Consider the following 14,686-nt stretch of genomic DNA (forward strand, 5'->3'; position numbering starts at 1 on the left):
CAATTAGCTTCTTGTATCTCTTCATGAGACTGATCTGCCCGCGGCACTAAACGGCTTTACATATGTTACAGTGTGTCCGCGAAATCCGTGAGTTCGCAAAGTCACTGGTTGATCCTAGGGACTCCGCGGAGTCACGTAAACTCTCGTGAATCCGCGAAATCACTGCCGAGGCTCCGCGGATTTACTAGAGTTTTCAGTGCGTCCGTGAAGTCACTGAAGAGTCGCGGGGATCTGCGAACTTCCTAGTTAAAGGTAGTGTGCCACCTTTGAAAGATTTCCCATTTTATTTTTCCTAGGATAAGAAGCTTCTGTTTTTACCTAATATCGCAAAAAAAAATCAAAAATGGGCCTGGAATAGTGCCTTTTTCGCCTAAAAGTTTTTCGGTTTTTAGATATGTATAACAACTGTAGTGGGCTCACCTGCAAACAGGCGTCGGGCAACAATCGCGAATGCGGCGCACTTGTGACAATAAGCAAAGGTCATTATAGTGTTACGACCATACGACGTACGGGAATGAGTTATCAGCTGTCTAATCGTAGACAACACAATGTCGAGCCTTAAACTGTAAGCCCGTATTGTATTGTTTCTTTTATTTGGCTGTCGAACATTATTTATGGTTTGAAATATGATTTTATGTAAAATAATTGATATGAAAAAGCCGTCTTATAAGTTATGACCCCATTTCACCACACGCAAGTGGCAGAAATGACAATGACCAGCTGACGCATTTTTCTTGGCCGAAGTCAGAGCGCGCGGCCCGACGCACCACGCGTATTTGGAAATTCCGACCTCGACGAGCATCAGAAGCCACCTAACAGGCGTGTTCGAAACCGCAGGAGATGATGATGAACGGGTTTATCGAAACTTGATTGGATGAGCATATCGGTAATAGCGATTTCAGTGTGTGCATTTATTGTTCATAGTGGTGTGAAATGTGGTTGGGGTACGACCGACAACCCGTCGGGGCGAATTTCGCACTGGGGTACTCAAAATTTGAAGAATTTAAGACGTTTCCATGAGTTTTGAAGGTATGGATAAGTTCTAAAAATCCGGTTCTCCTTATCTGGGCCATTAACTCCATATGGTCCAAGAAAGCTGGCACACTACCTTTAATCCGCGGACTAGCGATTCTTTTTCAGTGAATCCGCGAAATGCCGATTCTTTTCACTCATATGCGAGTTAAAATGATTGCAGCGGATTTCAGCTGTCTATAACACTGTTCGAGGTGGGTGCGTCTGTCCGTTTATACCTAGGTCCCGACACGATAAACATACACACGGTAGATACCTTCGGTCGGATGACCCCCCATGGTTTGTCGCAAATTTCTCGTGAAACAAGCAGCTGATCGCGACGAAACTTTCCGTGCCCTCGAGCTCATCAATTTTACACACCTAAGAATTCCTTGACCCCTGACCCAACTGACTTTTTGACCCGTGACCTATTTCTCGAGACCATGCTTGGCCAGAATTGCGATTCGGCGCATGCCAGCTCACATTATCCGCGCGGCGGCGCGTTTCCAGTCTTTTTGGGGTTTAAACGTTCAAACATGTTGTAATAGTGCTGTTGCAATGCAGTATGGTGGATGACAAGGTCACGTTAAAGGCAGGTCAAGGTCAATGACCTTTGATGACCTTGGTTCACTTTTTTAGTTTTACTTGTTTCTAGAGTAGTTTTTGGAGCTGATTTTGAATTTATCAGCCATTTGAACATTTACGAAGTATTTGTGGTGCCTTCGTAACATCTTACGAAGCTGTCAAGGGTACGCAACACCTAGGTACTTTGAATAGCAGGCAGGACGCCTATTGGTTGCCCTGACCTAACCTAACCCGACCTGGCTGATATACGGGCTATATACGGCCTTGGACCTGGCATATATTTCATGAAATGCATGAAGAGTCTGTGATCAAAACTAACATGAAACTCGTGATTATCACCCCGTAACACCCTCACTGTACGACGTTCTAAAGAGGTCCCGATTTTCCCAACTTTTTGGGTCAATGATCTGACTTGGAAAGTCAAGTAATGACCCTGGACTTTGAAATTTGATATATTCGGCTTCCTCTCGTCTTAGGCAACACGCTTGATTTTTCGGCGAAGCTCTAGCTTGATCAGGGGCCAAACAGCTGGGCCAGGGGTCCAATTGACCCCCCTATACTATGTTGATCATGTGCATTAACCTGCGCCCCGTTGGGCTCTGCCGAGCAACGCGCCCTGTTGGGGGGGGCATTTTGCCCCCCCCCCCCAAGATCTCGAGAACCACGCAACCTAGCGACAAGCGGCAAACGGTGTTGGATAGCCCTATCAGGGAACTACCTTGTGACCCAATTTTATTGACCTAGGTCAAACCGATGACGCCACAGGTCAGGTCAAAGTTCCAATTTTCATCGTTTACAGGCATTTCAAGAAATGCGTTGTAAAATCGGGTAAAATGCATTTCATTGAAATCATCGATGGGGAAATGTTCTTCAAACACATATTTTGCTATTTGAGGTCACTGATACCAGGTCAGGTCACAGAGGTCAGGTCACGGGGGTGGGGCACAATATGAAAGTGTCGTGTGATACATGTTTTATGGTCCATTTTACATGACAAATGCGATTATGTGGGTCATGCAGCCTTTGGGGCCAGCTTAGGTCACGTTTTGGTCAAGGTCAGGTCAAGCTCAGGTCAAGGTCAGGTCAAGGTCAAGGTCAGGTCAAATTAGGCCAAATTTCAAAGTTGATATTTTTGCATAAACTGGATATCGAATCGATGCAACTCGTCACGGGGAGTTCAATGGTGGTCTTTGTTTTGCCGTACGTGGTCTAGAATCGCTAAAAATTGAATTAAAAAATTTGACGTCATCATTTTTGAACAGTTTTTTCGCTATAACTTGGCCAAAAAAACGAGATATCGATTTTAATTTGGTATGTATATAGAAGAGCGCAGGGACTATCAGATATATATTCCGTTTTTTCGAAATTCGGAAAATATTTTGGATTTTTTTAGTTTTTCTAAAAAAATCAATTTTTTGATTTTTTTTTTGGGGTCAAAGTCCCAAAATTTTGAAAATCCGAGATAGCAGTTTTGTAGCGCCGCTTTTTGTTTACTAGACCGTATAAAGAACTTTGAAATTGCTTGGTAACTGTAGACTTGGTGAGCGTTTCAAGATTGCATGTTTTTTGCTCATTTTTGCTCGAACATGACCTCAGTTTGACCTCAATAACTCCTGACCTAAGGTGACCTAAGACTTGAAATTTGGTGTGAGAGTGTCAAATTGATGCCCGGGAAGGTACTGAAAATTTGGCGGCGCTGCGCGCGCCGTTTTCTTGCTATTCAGGAAAAACCACAGGGGGGCCAAAATGGCTCCCCCCAACGGGGCGAGGGATTACATCCTGCAACTGTCAAAGGACTCCGTCATCTACTGTAGCTCTGACACGGTGACAAAGTTGAAAAAGTGATTTGAGGTCAAGTTTATTCGAAGTGACCTGGTGACTTGACCTTGAAAGGTAGGAGATTCAAATTTGCACACAATGTGTAAAATTGATGCGGGAATAGTCATGCAAAATTTCGCGATGCTACGCGCCGCGGTTTTTTTCGTTATTTACGAAAATTTTCAGGGGGCGGATGAACAAAAGCCCTCCGGTCAGTGCGCGGGTTAACTACCATTCGCAATTGTGAGCTTGAGGTCCAATCAGGTAGTTACCTAACTATTTACAGCAAATGCCCACGTTTAAAGTGGAAGTGTGCGACGCACAAGTTTTTTTTATAATCTAAGAAAATATTATTTAGGAGAAAATATAAATTTTAAAGCTAGCAGGGGTACCTACGTAACAATGTAACATAAAACTTACCAGATGTCCCGAAGTTTTTATTCCGATAGACTGATCTTGCCATGCCGACCAACAGGGGCGCACCCAGGATTTTCCAGGGGAGGGGGCCCGGGCTCAAAGGGGCCTCCGTATTCCGCTTGCCAGGGGGCCTTTTCTCTATCGAGGGGGCCTCCAAATGGCCTACTTTTTGACGGCCTCTGTATGTTTGGTGATGTTCTTAGCGTTATTAGTAAAGGCCTCTGTCCCCCCCTCGCCCTGGCAGGGGGGGGGGGGTCGATGCCGTCGATGCGACCCCCTAAGGTTTTTCAAAGAGCGCCGCTGAATTTGGCAAAGCGGCGGCCAACGCACAACAGTAGGTAGTAGGTACCGTACCACCATATCGGCAACATGATTCCAAATGTCTTTGAGCCTCTACGAATAATCGGCATAAGAACTAAATAATGTTTTTTTTGCATTCTCTGAAAAAAGAGTCGGTATTCCGCGGATTCACTGAAAAAGAATCGCTATTCCGCGGATTACCTAGGAAGTTCGCAGATCCCCGCGACTCTTCAGCGACTTCACGGACGCACTGGAAACTCTAGTGAATCCGCGGAGCCACGGCAGTGATTCCGCGGATTCACGAGAGTTTATGTGAGTTCGCGGAGTCCCTAGGGATTTCGCGGATTAACTAGTAACTTCGCAAACTCACGGATTTCGCGGACGCACTGTAACACATATACGGCCTTGCTGAAAGGTCGACCTCACCTACCCGACCGAGCCGGTAGCCGGTAGCTCGGCCTGTGTCCCTGCTGACTCGACCGCCTGCTCCTGTGTGGCAGTAGCCGGATTCATACGGTGACCGTGGCCCAAAACAGCACCCAAAACATGACTGTGTCGCGCAACGGCGGGTTTGTCGCGCTGTGAGTCAGCCTGTTTGTTGGGAGCGGAGCGCAGTCTTGCCGATGCAAATCCGATGGGGTGGCTGAATGAAAATCATTATTATATGGGAAGGATAAAGGGAACGGGAAACCGATGATAGTGGCTAACTGAAAACGCACTGCTGCCAATTTTAATTTTGACAATTGCTTCCTGCTGCGTGCTGATAAAATGCGGTAACTACTAACCTAGCTTATCAGTTCAGATAGATACTCGTACAATGTCCTTTGTTTTAACATTTACGCACAGTAGCTACCTTATCCTTTCAGATTGATGCATTGTCGGGCCCTTTGTTTAAAAACTATGAGACGCAATCAGTTATTACGGAGCGAGCGAAGCGAGCGTAGTCTTTCCTTAGATTAACGGAAATTTCTGAGTATGAGCGGCCGGCCGGCCGTGGTCACGCTTTTGCGAGGCTTATATCTCAGCAACCACTTGACCGATTTACATGCGGTAAATTTTGTAGGGTAGCTTCATTCCTTCTACCAAGTATTGGACTATTCCCGATGCATGTGGGTGACCCCTTATGCACGTGCCACGTGCTAAACGAAGAGGTGTCAGTTTTGTAATTGTTGCAATATCTCGGTAACTACTTGGCCGATTGCGCTGAAAGTTGGCATGTAGGTAGGCACCCACTAGGCACTGCATTCCATGTGCCAGAGTTGGGGTGCTGCTGCACGTGCGCACGTGCAGGGGTCGTTTCCAGATCTCGAGAACGGCTCGACCGATTGCGCTCAAATTTGGTACACAGTTAGGGACCGGTTAGTAGGGTGCCGTGCACAAGTCAGTTGGGACCCATTTTGCACGTGCGCACGTGCAGGGTGCCGCTTCCAGATCTCGAGAACGGCTGGGGCGATTGTGCCCAAATTTGGCACATCGCTAGAGACCGGTTAGTAGGGTGCCGTGCACAAGTCAGTTGGAGGTACCCCCTCGCAATTTCGCACGTGCAAGGCCCACCCTCTCGCTCGCTCCGTTAGTCGCCCCAAAAGGCGTTATACTGGTATAAGTTTCTGAATCATATTGCACGGTGGATTTCGTGACATATGTTATATATGAATGCGGAGCCGGACACATTAGGTTTCATTTTCCGCACGCGAGCCCGAAGCCAACTGCGAGGTCGCGTGTCGGCTCGGGCAAGTGTCTTTTTGTCTCACGAAGTGATTTGTGGCTTGTAGCTGTCGATTGGCTCTCATTGTTTTGTTCAATCACTGTTGTGCCTCACGACCTTCGCATCAGTAATTGCGTTTCCTGGAGAAGAGTTGTCGTAATTCGATACCTCATGTCTGTAGTAGAGGCTACTATCGCACCGTCTCGCAAAGCGCGCTTAATAATGCCTGAAACGACTACTTGCTAGCCCTCTCATTTTGTACTCACATGGCCACATGTATGTAGGTGCTAATCCCTCTGACTCAACATATACAGTATACAGTATGGCACTGTATCTGACGGCTGACTTTTTGCCCCCAGTACCTGACGACGCGGTACAACACGGACCCGTACGTCAGCTGGCTGCTGGACAACACGCGCGTGCACATCATGCCCTCTATGAACCCGGACGGATTCGAAGTGAGCCGAGAAGGCTCCTGCCAGGGCGGCCAGGGCAGGTGAGTGAGGACAGTTGGGAGGTCACAGGAGGGGTGAGGTTAGGTCAGGGGTGGGCGACTGTGAGGTCAAGCTGGGTCAGGGGTGGCGAGTGTGAGGTCAAGTCAGGTCAGGTCGGGGCATGATACCAGAGCTGGTCGGGGGTGGTGGCGGCGTTGGCTGGGAGGGACGGACGTTCCCACAGTAATTGCTGTGTGGTATAAGATAGGAGAGGGATAACGCGGATGGAATAAAGCTAGCTTTTTACGGGTTGATGTGTGATGTGCATGACCGTAATTGGATAAGTTTCATGCTATGGTTCGTGGCTTTTGCAAAGAAGATTTGGACTTATACATATAGCTTACTCAGCGTTGTACTTATTCTGCATGCTCTGTTTTGGTAGTCGAGTTTCGGCCGCACTGCTGCCGTGCTTTTTGGTGTGTTTTTTTTTATGTGATTATCACGGGACCTACGCTGAGCGCTCTGCTCTGATTGTGACGGACACGCTTTGCGCCATATCCGTTCACGGAAAGCCGTCAAAATCCTGTCCCATTTTAATCGCAGTGGTGCAACTCACAGTTGCGGGCTGTGCTATTTGCTCTTTTCACCGTAAATTACCGTCCAGCATAGGCCGTTAAACTTTTACGGCTGTTGGATTTAAATCGTAAGAACGAGAGCTGGCTAACGCCTGTTGGTTTCCACATCAGTCAGTTTAGTTTGTTTTTGATTTGATGATATGTTGTGGAAACAACTGCGAGTTGAATTCATCATCACAATCAGTATTTGAACGATTAAAGACATTCTGGAGCAAGGCGATTTCTCAACAGAACATTCTCATAGTTGCTTTGAGGAACGCTTGGATTGCGTTCGCTTTATTCTTTGCATCAAACATCGCTAATGTTTCACACTTCATTTCTGGGTCTCTTCTAAACCATCAACCATCCTGTCGGTCCCGTCTGCATCCTGTCTGCCGTCGTCGCCCACCCGTTCGCCTCCGTCTCGCCTCCGCGGCCGTTCCGCTCCGTCGGTCCCTGTCGTCACGACTCCTCACGGCTCGGTGTTCGGTACCGTTGGACGCGTACCGCGCGCCTCCGCGACCGTTCAACACGCACCCTATCCTCACTGACGAACGTTACACTGGGTTCTCGACTCCCGACGCTTGATTTTTTAGTTAACAGTCTCAGAGTCCCAGTGCCGATCCAATTTCATACTCCCCAATCCCCAAGTCCCAGATTTCGAAGTTCCCCAGCCCCGAGTTCCGACCTCCGGTTACCGCCTCGCGATTGGTCGATCTGCCGTCAGTAGCCCACCGTTATTTTATCTCCGGGTCTCAGCGGGACTGGGTGGGATGCTGAGACCGGCCAAGCGTGTCCGGTGACCGAACCCGGACCGAACGAACGGTGGTCGGCCGGCACTAACCGATAGAACGATTGGATCGGATCGGGTTGGGCTGGTTCAAGTAGGCGGGGAGTGCGGGGATAGCTGGATGCGGGCTCACAGAGATGGTTCAACTCTTCCCTGTTACTAGCTCGGAGAGGATGAGGGTGAACCTGAGAGAAAGCGGGAATCGACTGGTGCAGGAGGAGTCATTACTCATTTCCTAAGGCTAGAGATGACAAGAGGCTTCGGGCTGTGGATATATGTATGTATTATGTCATGTATATTGGAGCCTTGAACACGAGTTGCATTAAACCACGTGGCGAAGGGACCGGTGCTGATCATTTGCCGCTGTTCTGTTGCCAGTGGCCCGCGGGTAGGGTGGGACCCGGGACCGGCAGGGCGGGTCCGGCTAGCGGGCAGGGGGAGGGGGAGGGGCGATGATCTCGCACATCCAGCCGTCACTCAGTTGCCAATTATCTCCTGAGCCACACCCTGCGATGACGCACAGTTGAGCTCGACTCAGCCCCGATATACCAAACGGGAATCACTCGCTGCCCGTAGAGCTTCTGTTCTAACGGGACTCTGAGATGTAGAATTTAGAAAGGTGTGGCGTCTGACGCATCCCGTACGAAGCAGGTATTGTAGACACCATCTTTGTTTTGATTGAATTTAGATACAGTCAGCCTTTGATCAATGTTTGTTGTATTATCAATAATCGGAATGCGGCATTGCAAGACTCGCCCTTAGCAAACATAGTACCGTTACGACCGTTCAGACGGGCGTGGCTCGAAACAGCGGTCCCTATACCCTGAGTGACTTTAGCTCGCCCAAGGCCAACCCGTTGTCCGCTAATGAGCAAGCGAGAGCGGTTCAGTCAACATTTGTTAGTATTTTATTACGTCGCAGTTGGAACAGGAATGATAGAGATATCCAGGCGCGGCCTGAAGACGGATCGTAGAGGCGGGTCCGGTAGGCCTTAATCACGATTGCTATTGAGAAATGAACTGTGTGTAACGATTGAGGTACTGCAGATATTACCTAACAGTGGATTGGTTTTTCACGTCGTTTCATTGCTCATATAAAGTGGCTCACTGACCTATAACAGACGGTCTGACTTTCATCCTGCAAATATTTTATCTGCTGCCTGCAGATATTTCCCCATGCCATCCAGAATCCAACAGTGATTTCCCGTGATCCGTCCCTTCTTACCTGGAAGGCATGAGTCGACAAATTCTCACAGTTGCAGGAGAATTCCCGCGATGAATGACTCTCTGAATTACACGATCGAGCTGTGGTGTATTTATTGCCCATTGTCTCGTCGTTATTTATAACTTATATTACTGCTCATGACGTTAAGGATAATCGTTTATGGTCACGAAAAACGGTGGGCTTTTGCCATAAACGAGTCCGATTCTAGCGCTGGACGTGATGGTACTGTAATTACCTTACCATGACGCAACGATCAGAAGACTGAGAAGTCTTTTGTTTCGTCTGTTTAATTGCCACCGGTCACAAATTTCCCTTTTCACTTCGTCGCTCACATCATTCCCTCTTACTCTCCAGGTTCAACTCGAACGGCTTCGACCTGAACCGTAACTTCCCGGACTACTTCAAGACCAACAACAAGAAGAGCCAGGTGGAGACGGAGGCGATCAAGGAGTGGCTGAACAAGATCCAGTTCGTGCTGTCTGCCCAGCTGCACGGAGGCGCCCTGGTGGCCAGCTATCCGTTCGACAACACGCCCAATGCCGGTGAGAGGAGAGATAATGCCAGCGGAGCACTGGCTGGGTGGTTTTCCCGGCACAGTTCGGTGGGAACTTCTGAGACGTATGTTCATTACACACGCTTTATGTGCTTTATCAACTTGATGTTGACTTTATTCTATCTTTCTTCTGTGCTGATCGCTTACCCGGGTCCTGGCATCTGAACAAGGCTTGACAGGGTGACGATTTGTGACGATCACATAGCTGACGACTGACGTGACACGCGCCCTGGCCCCTGAGTGTTCGGTCATCGGTGATTTAACGAAACATACTTAGGTGACGGTCAAATTGTTTCTTTAAGGTGCATTTTAACGTTCTATACGTCATCATCCTTCAAACAATTCTATAATTGCTGAGTCTAAGTTCTACCGACTAACTCAACACAAGACGACACCCAGCCCCGACCGACTGACCTAGCGACTGTCTAAGCAACTACTGGTTCCCCGGACGTCCGACAGATGACGGTAACTCCGTGCGGGACAGCCCCGTGCCACAGCGCACCGGCCGCGCCTGGTATGACCCTGTGGTGCAGCCGGTGTGGAACGCGCTGGGCGAGCCGATCCGAGGTACGACCCGCCTCTTGCTCTGTTCCTATAAGGCCCTCCCTGGTGCAGATGAGGATATGGTGGCCATTTCCGACTGGACAACTTTCCTAGTCCCGATTTCTATGGATTTGCCTGCTTCTTATGGGACACTGTTATACCGTATTAGTCTTTTAATTAGTCTTCAATAGACGCCATCCTGGATAATTTGATCGCCTACGCATGGTGTCACCGGTCTGATGAAATGCATTTTATGCTGGGTAATTCGATGGCCTGGTAATTGGGGCATGTCAAGGCTATGGCTCTTCGATTCCCCCCAAAACTGCTGTTAGTGTGGTCATCAGTCGGCTGCCTTCAATGTTTTTATCCTCTGAATTGCTTACTGAAGTATTGAATAGCTCATCTATCAACCTTTTTCACTTTTTTCTTGTCTTCATCTTCCACTCAGACTATGGGTAATTGGCTCGCTGTCGATGCCCCATAATCGTTTGTAGACGGGCATGAAATTAGCGGGTGACAATGACTGTGGACCTAACGAACCCATGCTGGACTGCATTGATCCGTGTTTGACGCAATGCACTGGACTGATCTGGACTGAACTGGCATATTGCGGTATCCCGTAGCCATGGTGATGGTTATGGACAATGGAACGCCCGCCGAACCGCAAACTTCGATATTGACGACCGATTCGTGTTACCACGGTGACGTGTTACGTGTTTGCTTTGCGTGAACTTGATACGGACATTTGCTGCATTCTTGTATTATCTGAAATTATCTGAATTGTTGGCCATGTCCTAAGCTCTCGCTTATCACTTGTCTTCAGAAACCCCACCAGCTGTCTCTCTTCATATCCATCACGGTTCCCCTAGCCACGCCGTCACCACCCGCTCTGCCCCAACAACCCGTCCCGCAGTGATCCTCCAGTAAGTTCCGCACCACCGAGTCGCCCGTCCCTCTCTAACTCTCCCCCTCTTCCCATAAGTCACCCACTCCTCTCTAACTCTCTCTCCGCTCTCCCCCTCTATCTGCAGTGATCCGCCAGTTCCGTACCACGGAGTCGCGCTCGCCCGATGACGACACTCTCCGACATCTGGCCAAGGTGTACTCGTACAACCACGGCCAAATGTACAAGGGCGAGCCGTGCGCCAACAAGGGACTCGGCGCCGAACGCTTCCCTGACGGCATCACCAACGGAGCCAAGTGGTACCCGCTGACTGGAGGGATGGGTGACTACAACTACGTCTGGCACGGCTGCATGGAGCTGACTCTCGAGCTCTCCTGCTGCAAGTACCCCGAAGCGCGCCAGCTGAGGAGCTTCTGGAGGGATAACAGGAAGGTGGGTGCTGCTGTGTTCGGGGAAGAAAGGCGGGGCGGGACTGGAAGATCCTTGTGTGAGAAGGGCGAGGTGGTAGGAGCTGGGAGTCACTTGAGTTGTAGGATGCAATGGTGGAGCTGGCTTATAGTGCGATATCTGTTTGCTCTCGTGTGTTTCTCAACGTGCTAAATAATTTCTTTGGTATTTCCACTTAGAGCACAGTCGTTTTCCGCTGAAGTTAGCGTTGTATGTAATTGTGTACTCTGTGACGCTGCCTTACTCCTCTCATCACTACTCGTTTCCCCGCCCCTCCACTGGCCACTCCACTACGCGCCTTTATCTCACCCCGTATTCCTGCGCTCAGGCGCTGGTGAAGCTCCTGGGCGAGGCTCACCGCGGCGTGCGCGGCTACGTGGTCGACATCAACAACAACCCGATCGAGGGCGCCGGTCTGAAGGTCAAGGGCAGGAACATCGGCTTCCAGACCACCCAGCACGGAGAGTTCTGGCGCATCCTGCGGCCCGGAAACTATGTGATGGAGGTGAGATCTGGAGACGGACGGGACGGTTTAGGGGACGGTGTGGGACGGGTAAGGGGGCAGCAGGACCGAATCGGGGACGGGACAGAATCGTATTGACGGTAGGAGTTTACTGGGGACTCGCGAGATCGTGTTTAGGGTGGGATCGTACGGAACACGAGACAGCTGGAAATTCGGCCGACCCGTGCCTGAGCCTGACTATTACTAGATTCCTGAGCTCTCGAAGACTCACACATACCGACGAGGGTCAGCGATAGCGGCGTGCAGCTTGAGCTGTCGTCCTCTGACCTTCGCATCAGACGGCGCAGTCTGGGATAGCACACGAAAGGTCGTGCGGCTCGAAATAGCTCTGTGGCGTACTAAACTCGACCAATGATGTCCTCCATGTTAGGTACATGGGCCAAGTCGTGGCTGTGATCTAGGTATTGATATCATGGTCATTGGTCATAGCAATAGAATGCATGTGAATTATTAATGAAGTGATGTTCATAAAGTGTTTAGTAAAAAGGTCGCTGAATCAAGTTGTCCAGCAAAAATAGAATGTTTGGATTTGGTCTGGATGATATTCCCGCGTATCTCGCCTGAGTCATTTTGACATTGCAGTAATTACAATATGGCGTTAGCAGGCATGCAAGCTCATGCAAGGTTTGTCTGTTCCGTTCCCTGGCGCAGCGAATATTTTTTAGGATAGCAGCTGGATAGGTTGTGCGATTTGCTCGCTATTCTTATGGCGCCTGCTCGCCTGTCGTTTTGAACAAAACATCGTACGGAAACACTATACAGACGGTAACACTCGTCAATACGCGCCCCACCCTTATTCGTGACAGATGCGGGCCATAATGGAAGGTGAACGTCCTAGCGTTGTGTTATAATCCGTCGAAATATGTAGTCTAACAACACGATACGGTCATTAGTGACGCGCCCTGACGCTATAGCTGGCGTCCGGGTGTCGGGTCACGTGACTGGCGACACAGAGCGGTGTTAAGGCACTCCCTAACGCGTCAACTAATGCCTGGATGGGTGTCAGGTCACGTGACCGGCGACAGGTCGTTGCACGGGTCTTTCAATCCAGTATGTATCAATACTTGGATATTCAGGGGGATCATGTGTTCCTGACCATCATTTGATGTGGTGGATATACCTATGCAGTGGACAGAATTTCTGGTAAACGCAGGCGATTTTTATATCATGGTAGTGCTGCCGGCCAGTTGATTGTTGTTCGTTCACCCTCTAACATGCAGCCGGGCGGTAGAGAACATCCGCCTACCGGTGTGTCTTTTTTCAGTCATGCTCGCGTCACCTCACCACCCGCCCTGTCTCGTTCCTCCACAGGTGTTTGCCGAGGGCTACTACCCGCGTGAGCAGGCGTTCAGCGTCAGTGAGGAGCGCCCCACTGAGATTTCTATCCTGCTGGAGCGTGTGCCGGTGCGTATACTCGGGGAAACGGGCCGGTGGGGTGTATGATTGGAGGAGTTATGACGGTCGGGGTGGGTAGCTGTCTGTGTAATCGTGTGGCTGTCTGTGTGGCTGTCTGATGTACGATTATGTGACTGGTGTATGTGTACCGGATACAACAGTAATTAGTCTCGTCATGACTGTTGGACTAGCGGGAACTTCTCATACGAGTTTATGTCATTGATTGGTGCGTTTTTGTTTATTAGTATTGGTCACTTGCAAGTGTTTTCGGTTTGTGACTGTATGAATTTATTAACCAGCTATCGAGTGCATCTAGCGATTTCATAGGCATGTGAGAACTTTCGCACGTGGTGTAGTCTGGAAGGTGGATGATCGATGTGGATGAATAACTTAGGCCGCACTATGGCCTGCTTAGAAGTCACTTTACTTTCAATAATTTCATTTGGGCTTACCCGACGGTAAATTGCGGCGTTACGAAACCGTGTTTTTGTGTCTCTCCTCGAGTGAGTTCGGTCACGTTACTTCTTTTTGTTGTCAGTGATATATGTGCGTCCCTGTGTTTCCGTGATATCTGTCTGATCCTGTGCCGTGACTATGTTGTTCGAGAACGGTTGTGTCAGTATCTGTATAGGAGCCCGTGCACCAATCTTGACGGAACATGTCACACTTGGCGCTACTGTTGCCAAGTATTCGCCATACCAGCCTGAACGGGCCCGGTCTATCGTGTGTCTGTCTCGCACCGACCGTACTCCGTAGGGCGGCGTGCCCAAGTCATCAACATCATCCGTATTCACCCTGCACTACCTGCACGTGACACTGGGGAGGCCGTACGGGCCGCCCCGCCCGTCGGCCGCCGCCGCCGCCCCCGCCCCCGCCCCCGCCGTGGTGGTCACCCTCGGCGCGGTGTGGGCGGGCGGCGCCGGCCGGGCCTGGGTCCGTGTTTTGGTCTGAGCGGTGTGCCAGGGTAGGTGGGCCTTGGTGTGTTATTGTGAGGTGGTGTGTGTTTTGGCTGGGAGTGACCCTGCACGTAGCTGTTGACATGTCTGCTCGTACGCAGTAGAGTGTTGTGTTTGTGTACTCGTAGTCACTAGTGTCCTGCGTGACTAGCAGGACACGCCTTGTATGGCGTGGTCACTTGAAGTAGCATGGTGTGAAATTTGCTGTTTGATTAGGAACTTTGCCTGTTCAAGTGTGGTTTGTATTTAATTATAGAATGCCGCTGTTAAATAGCAATGCTGAACGTTGACTTGAGTGACTTTCGCATGACGTTCCGACCGTCTATGGAGCCTCTACGACTCTTACGACTCCTGCCTTGTGCTGCTGACTAGACTAATGCGACTTTTATAATTCATTGCATGACGATTTCGACCGGGTGACTAACTTTCTTCGTAATTGAGACTGTCACAATACTACGAAGCAATGC

At 49.6% G+C, this 14,686-nt stretch overlaps 1 protein-coding gene across 5 annotated transcripts in view; it reads left to right on the top strand.

Annotated features, from left to right (window-relative positions):
* The window catches only part of LOC122365561 (carboxypeptidase M-like), a 38,488-nt gene that overhangs the window by 16,076 nt on the left and 7,726 nt on the right, over nucleotides 1-14,686 (top strand). For 3 of the 5 annotated variants that reach the window (XM_043336873.1, XM_043336875.1, XM_043336874.1), the window contains exons 4-9: nucleotides 6,196-6,332; nucleotides 9,253-9,440; nucleotides 9,911-10,018; nucleotides 11,026-11,330; nucleotides 11,674-11,850; nucleotides 13,180-13,272. In XM_043336873.1, coding sequence (XP_043192808.1) covers nucleotides 6,196-6,332; nucleotides 9,253-9,440; nucleotides 9,911-10,018; nucleotides 11,026-11,330; nucleotides 11,674-11,850; nucleotides 13,180-13,272 — 1,008 coding nt within the window. The remainder of the gene's footprint in view (nucleotides 1-6,195; nucleotides 6,333-9,252; nucleotides 9,441-9,910; nucleotides 10,019-11,025; nucleotides 11,331-11,673; nucleotides 11,851-13,179; nucleotides 13,273-14,686) is intronic. The other 2 variants (XM_043336877.1, XM_043336876.1) reach the window with 1 other exon arrangement.

This window comes from Amphibalanus amphitrite, unplaced genomic scaffold, assembly GCF_019059575.1.
Source record: "Amphibalanus amphitrite isolate SeventyFive unplaced genomic scaffold, NRLGWU_Aamphi_draft 000748F_arrow, whole genome shotgun sequence".
NCBI lineage: Eukaryota > Metazoa > Arthropoda > Thecostraca > Balanomorpha > Balanidae > Amphibalanus > Amphibalanus amphitrite.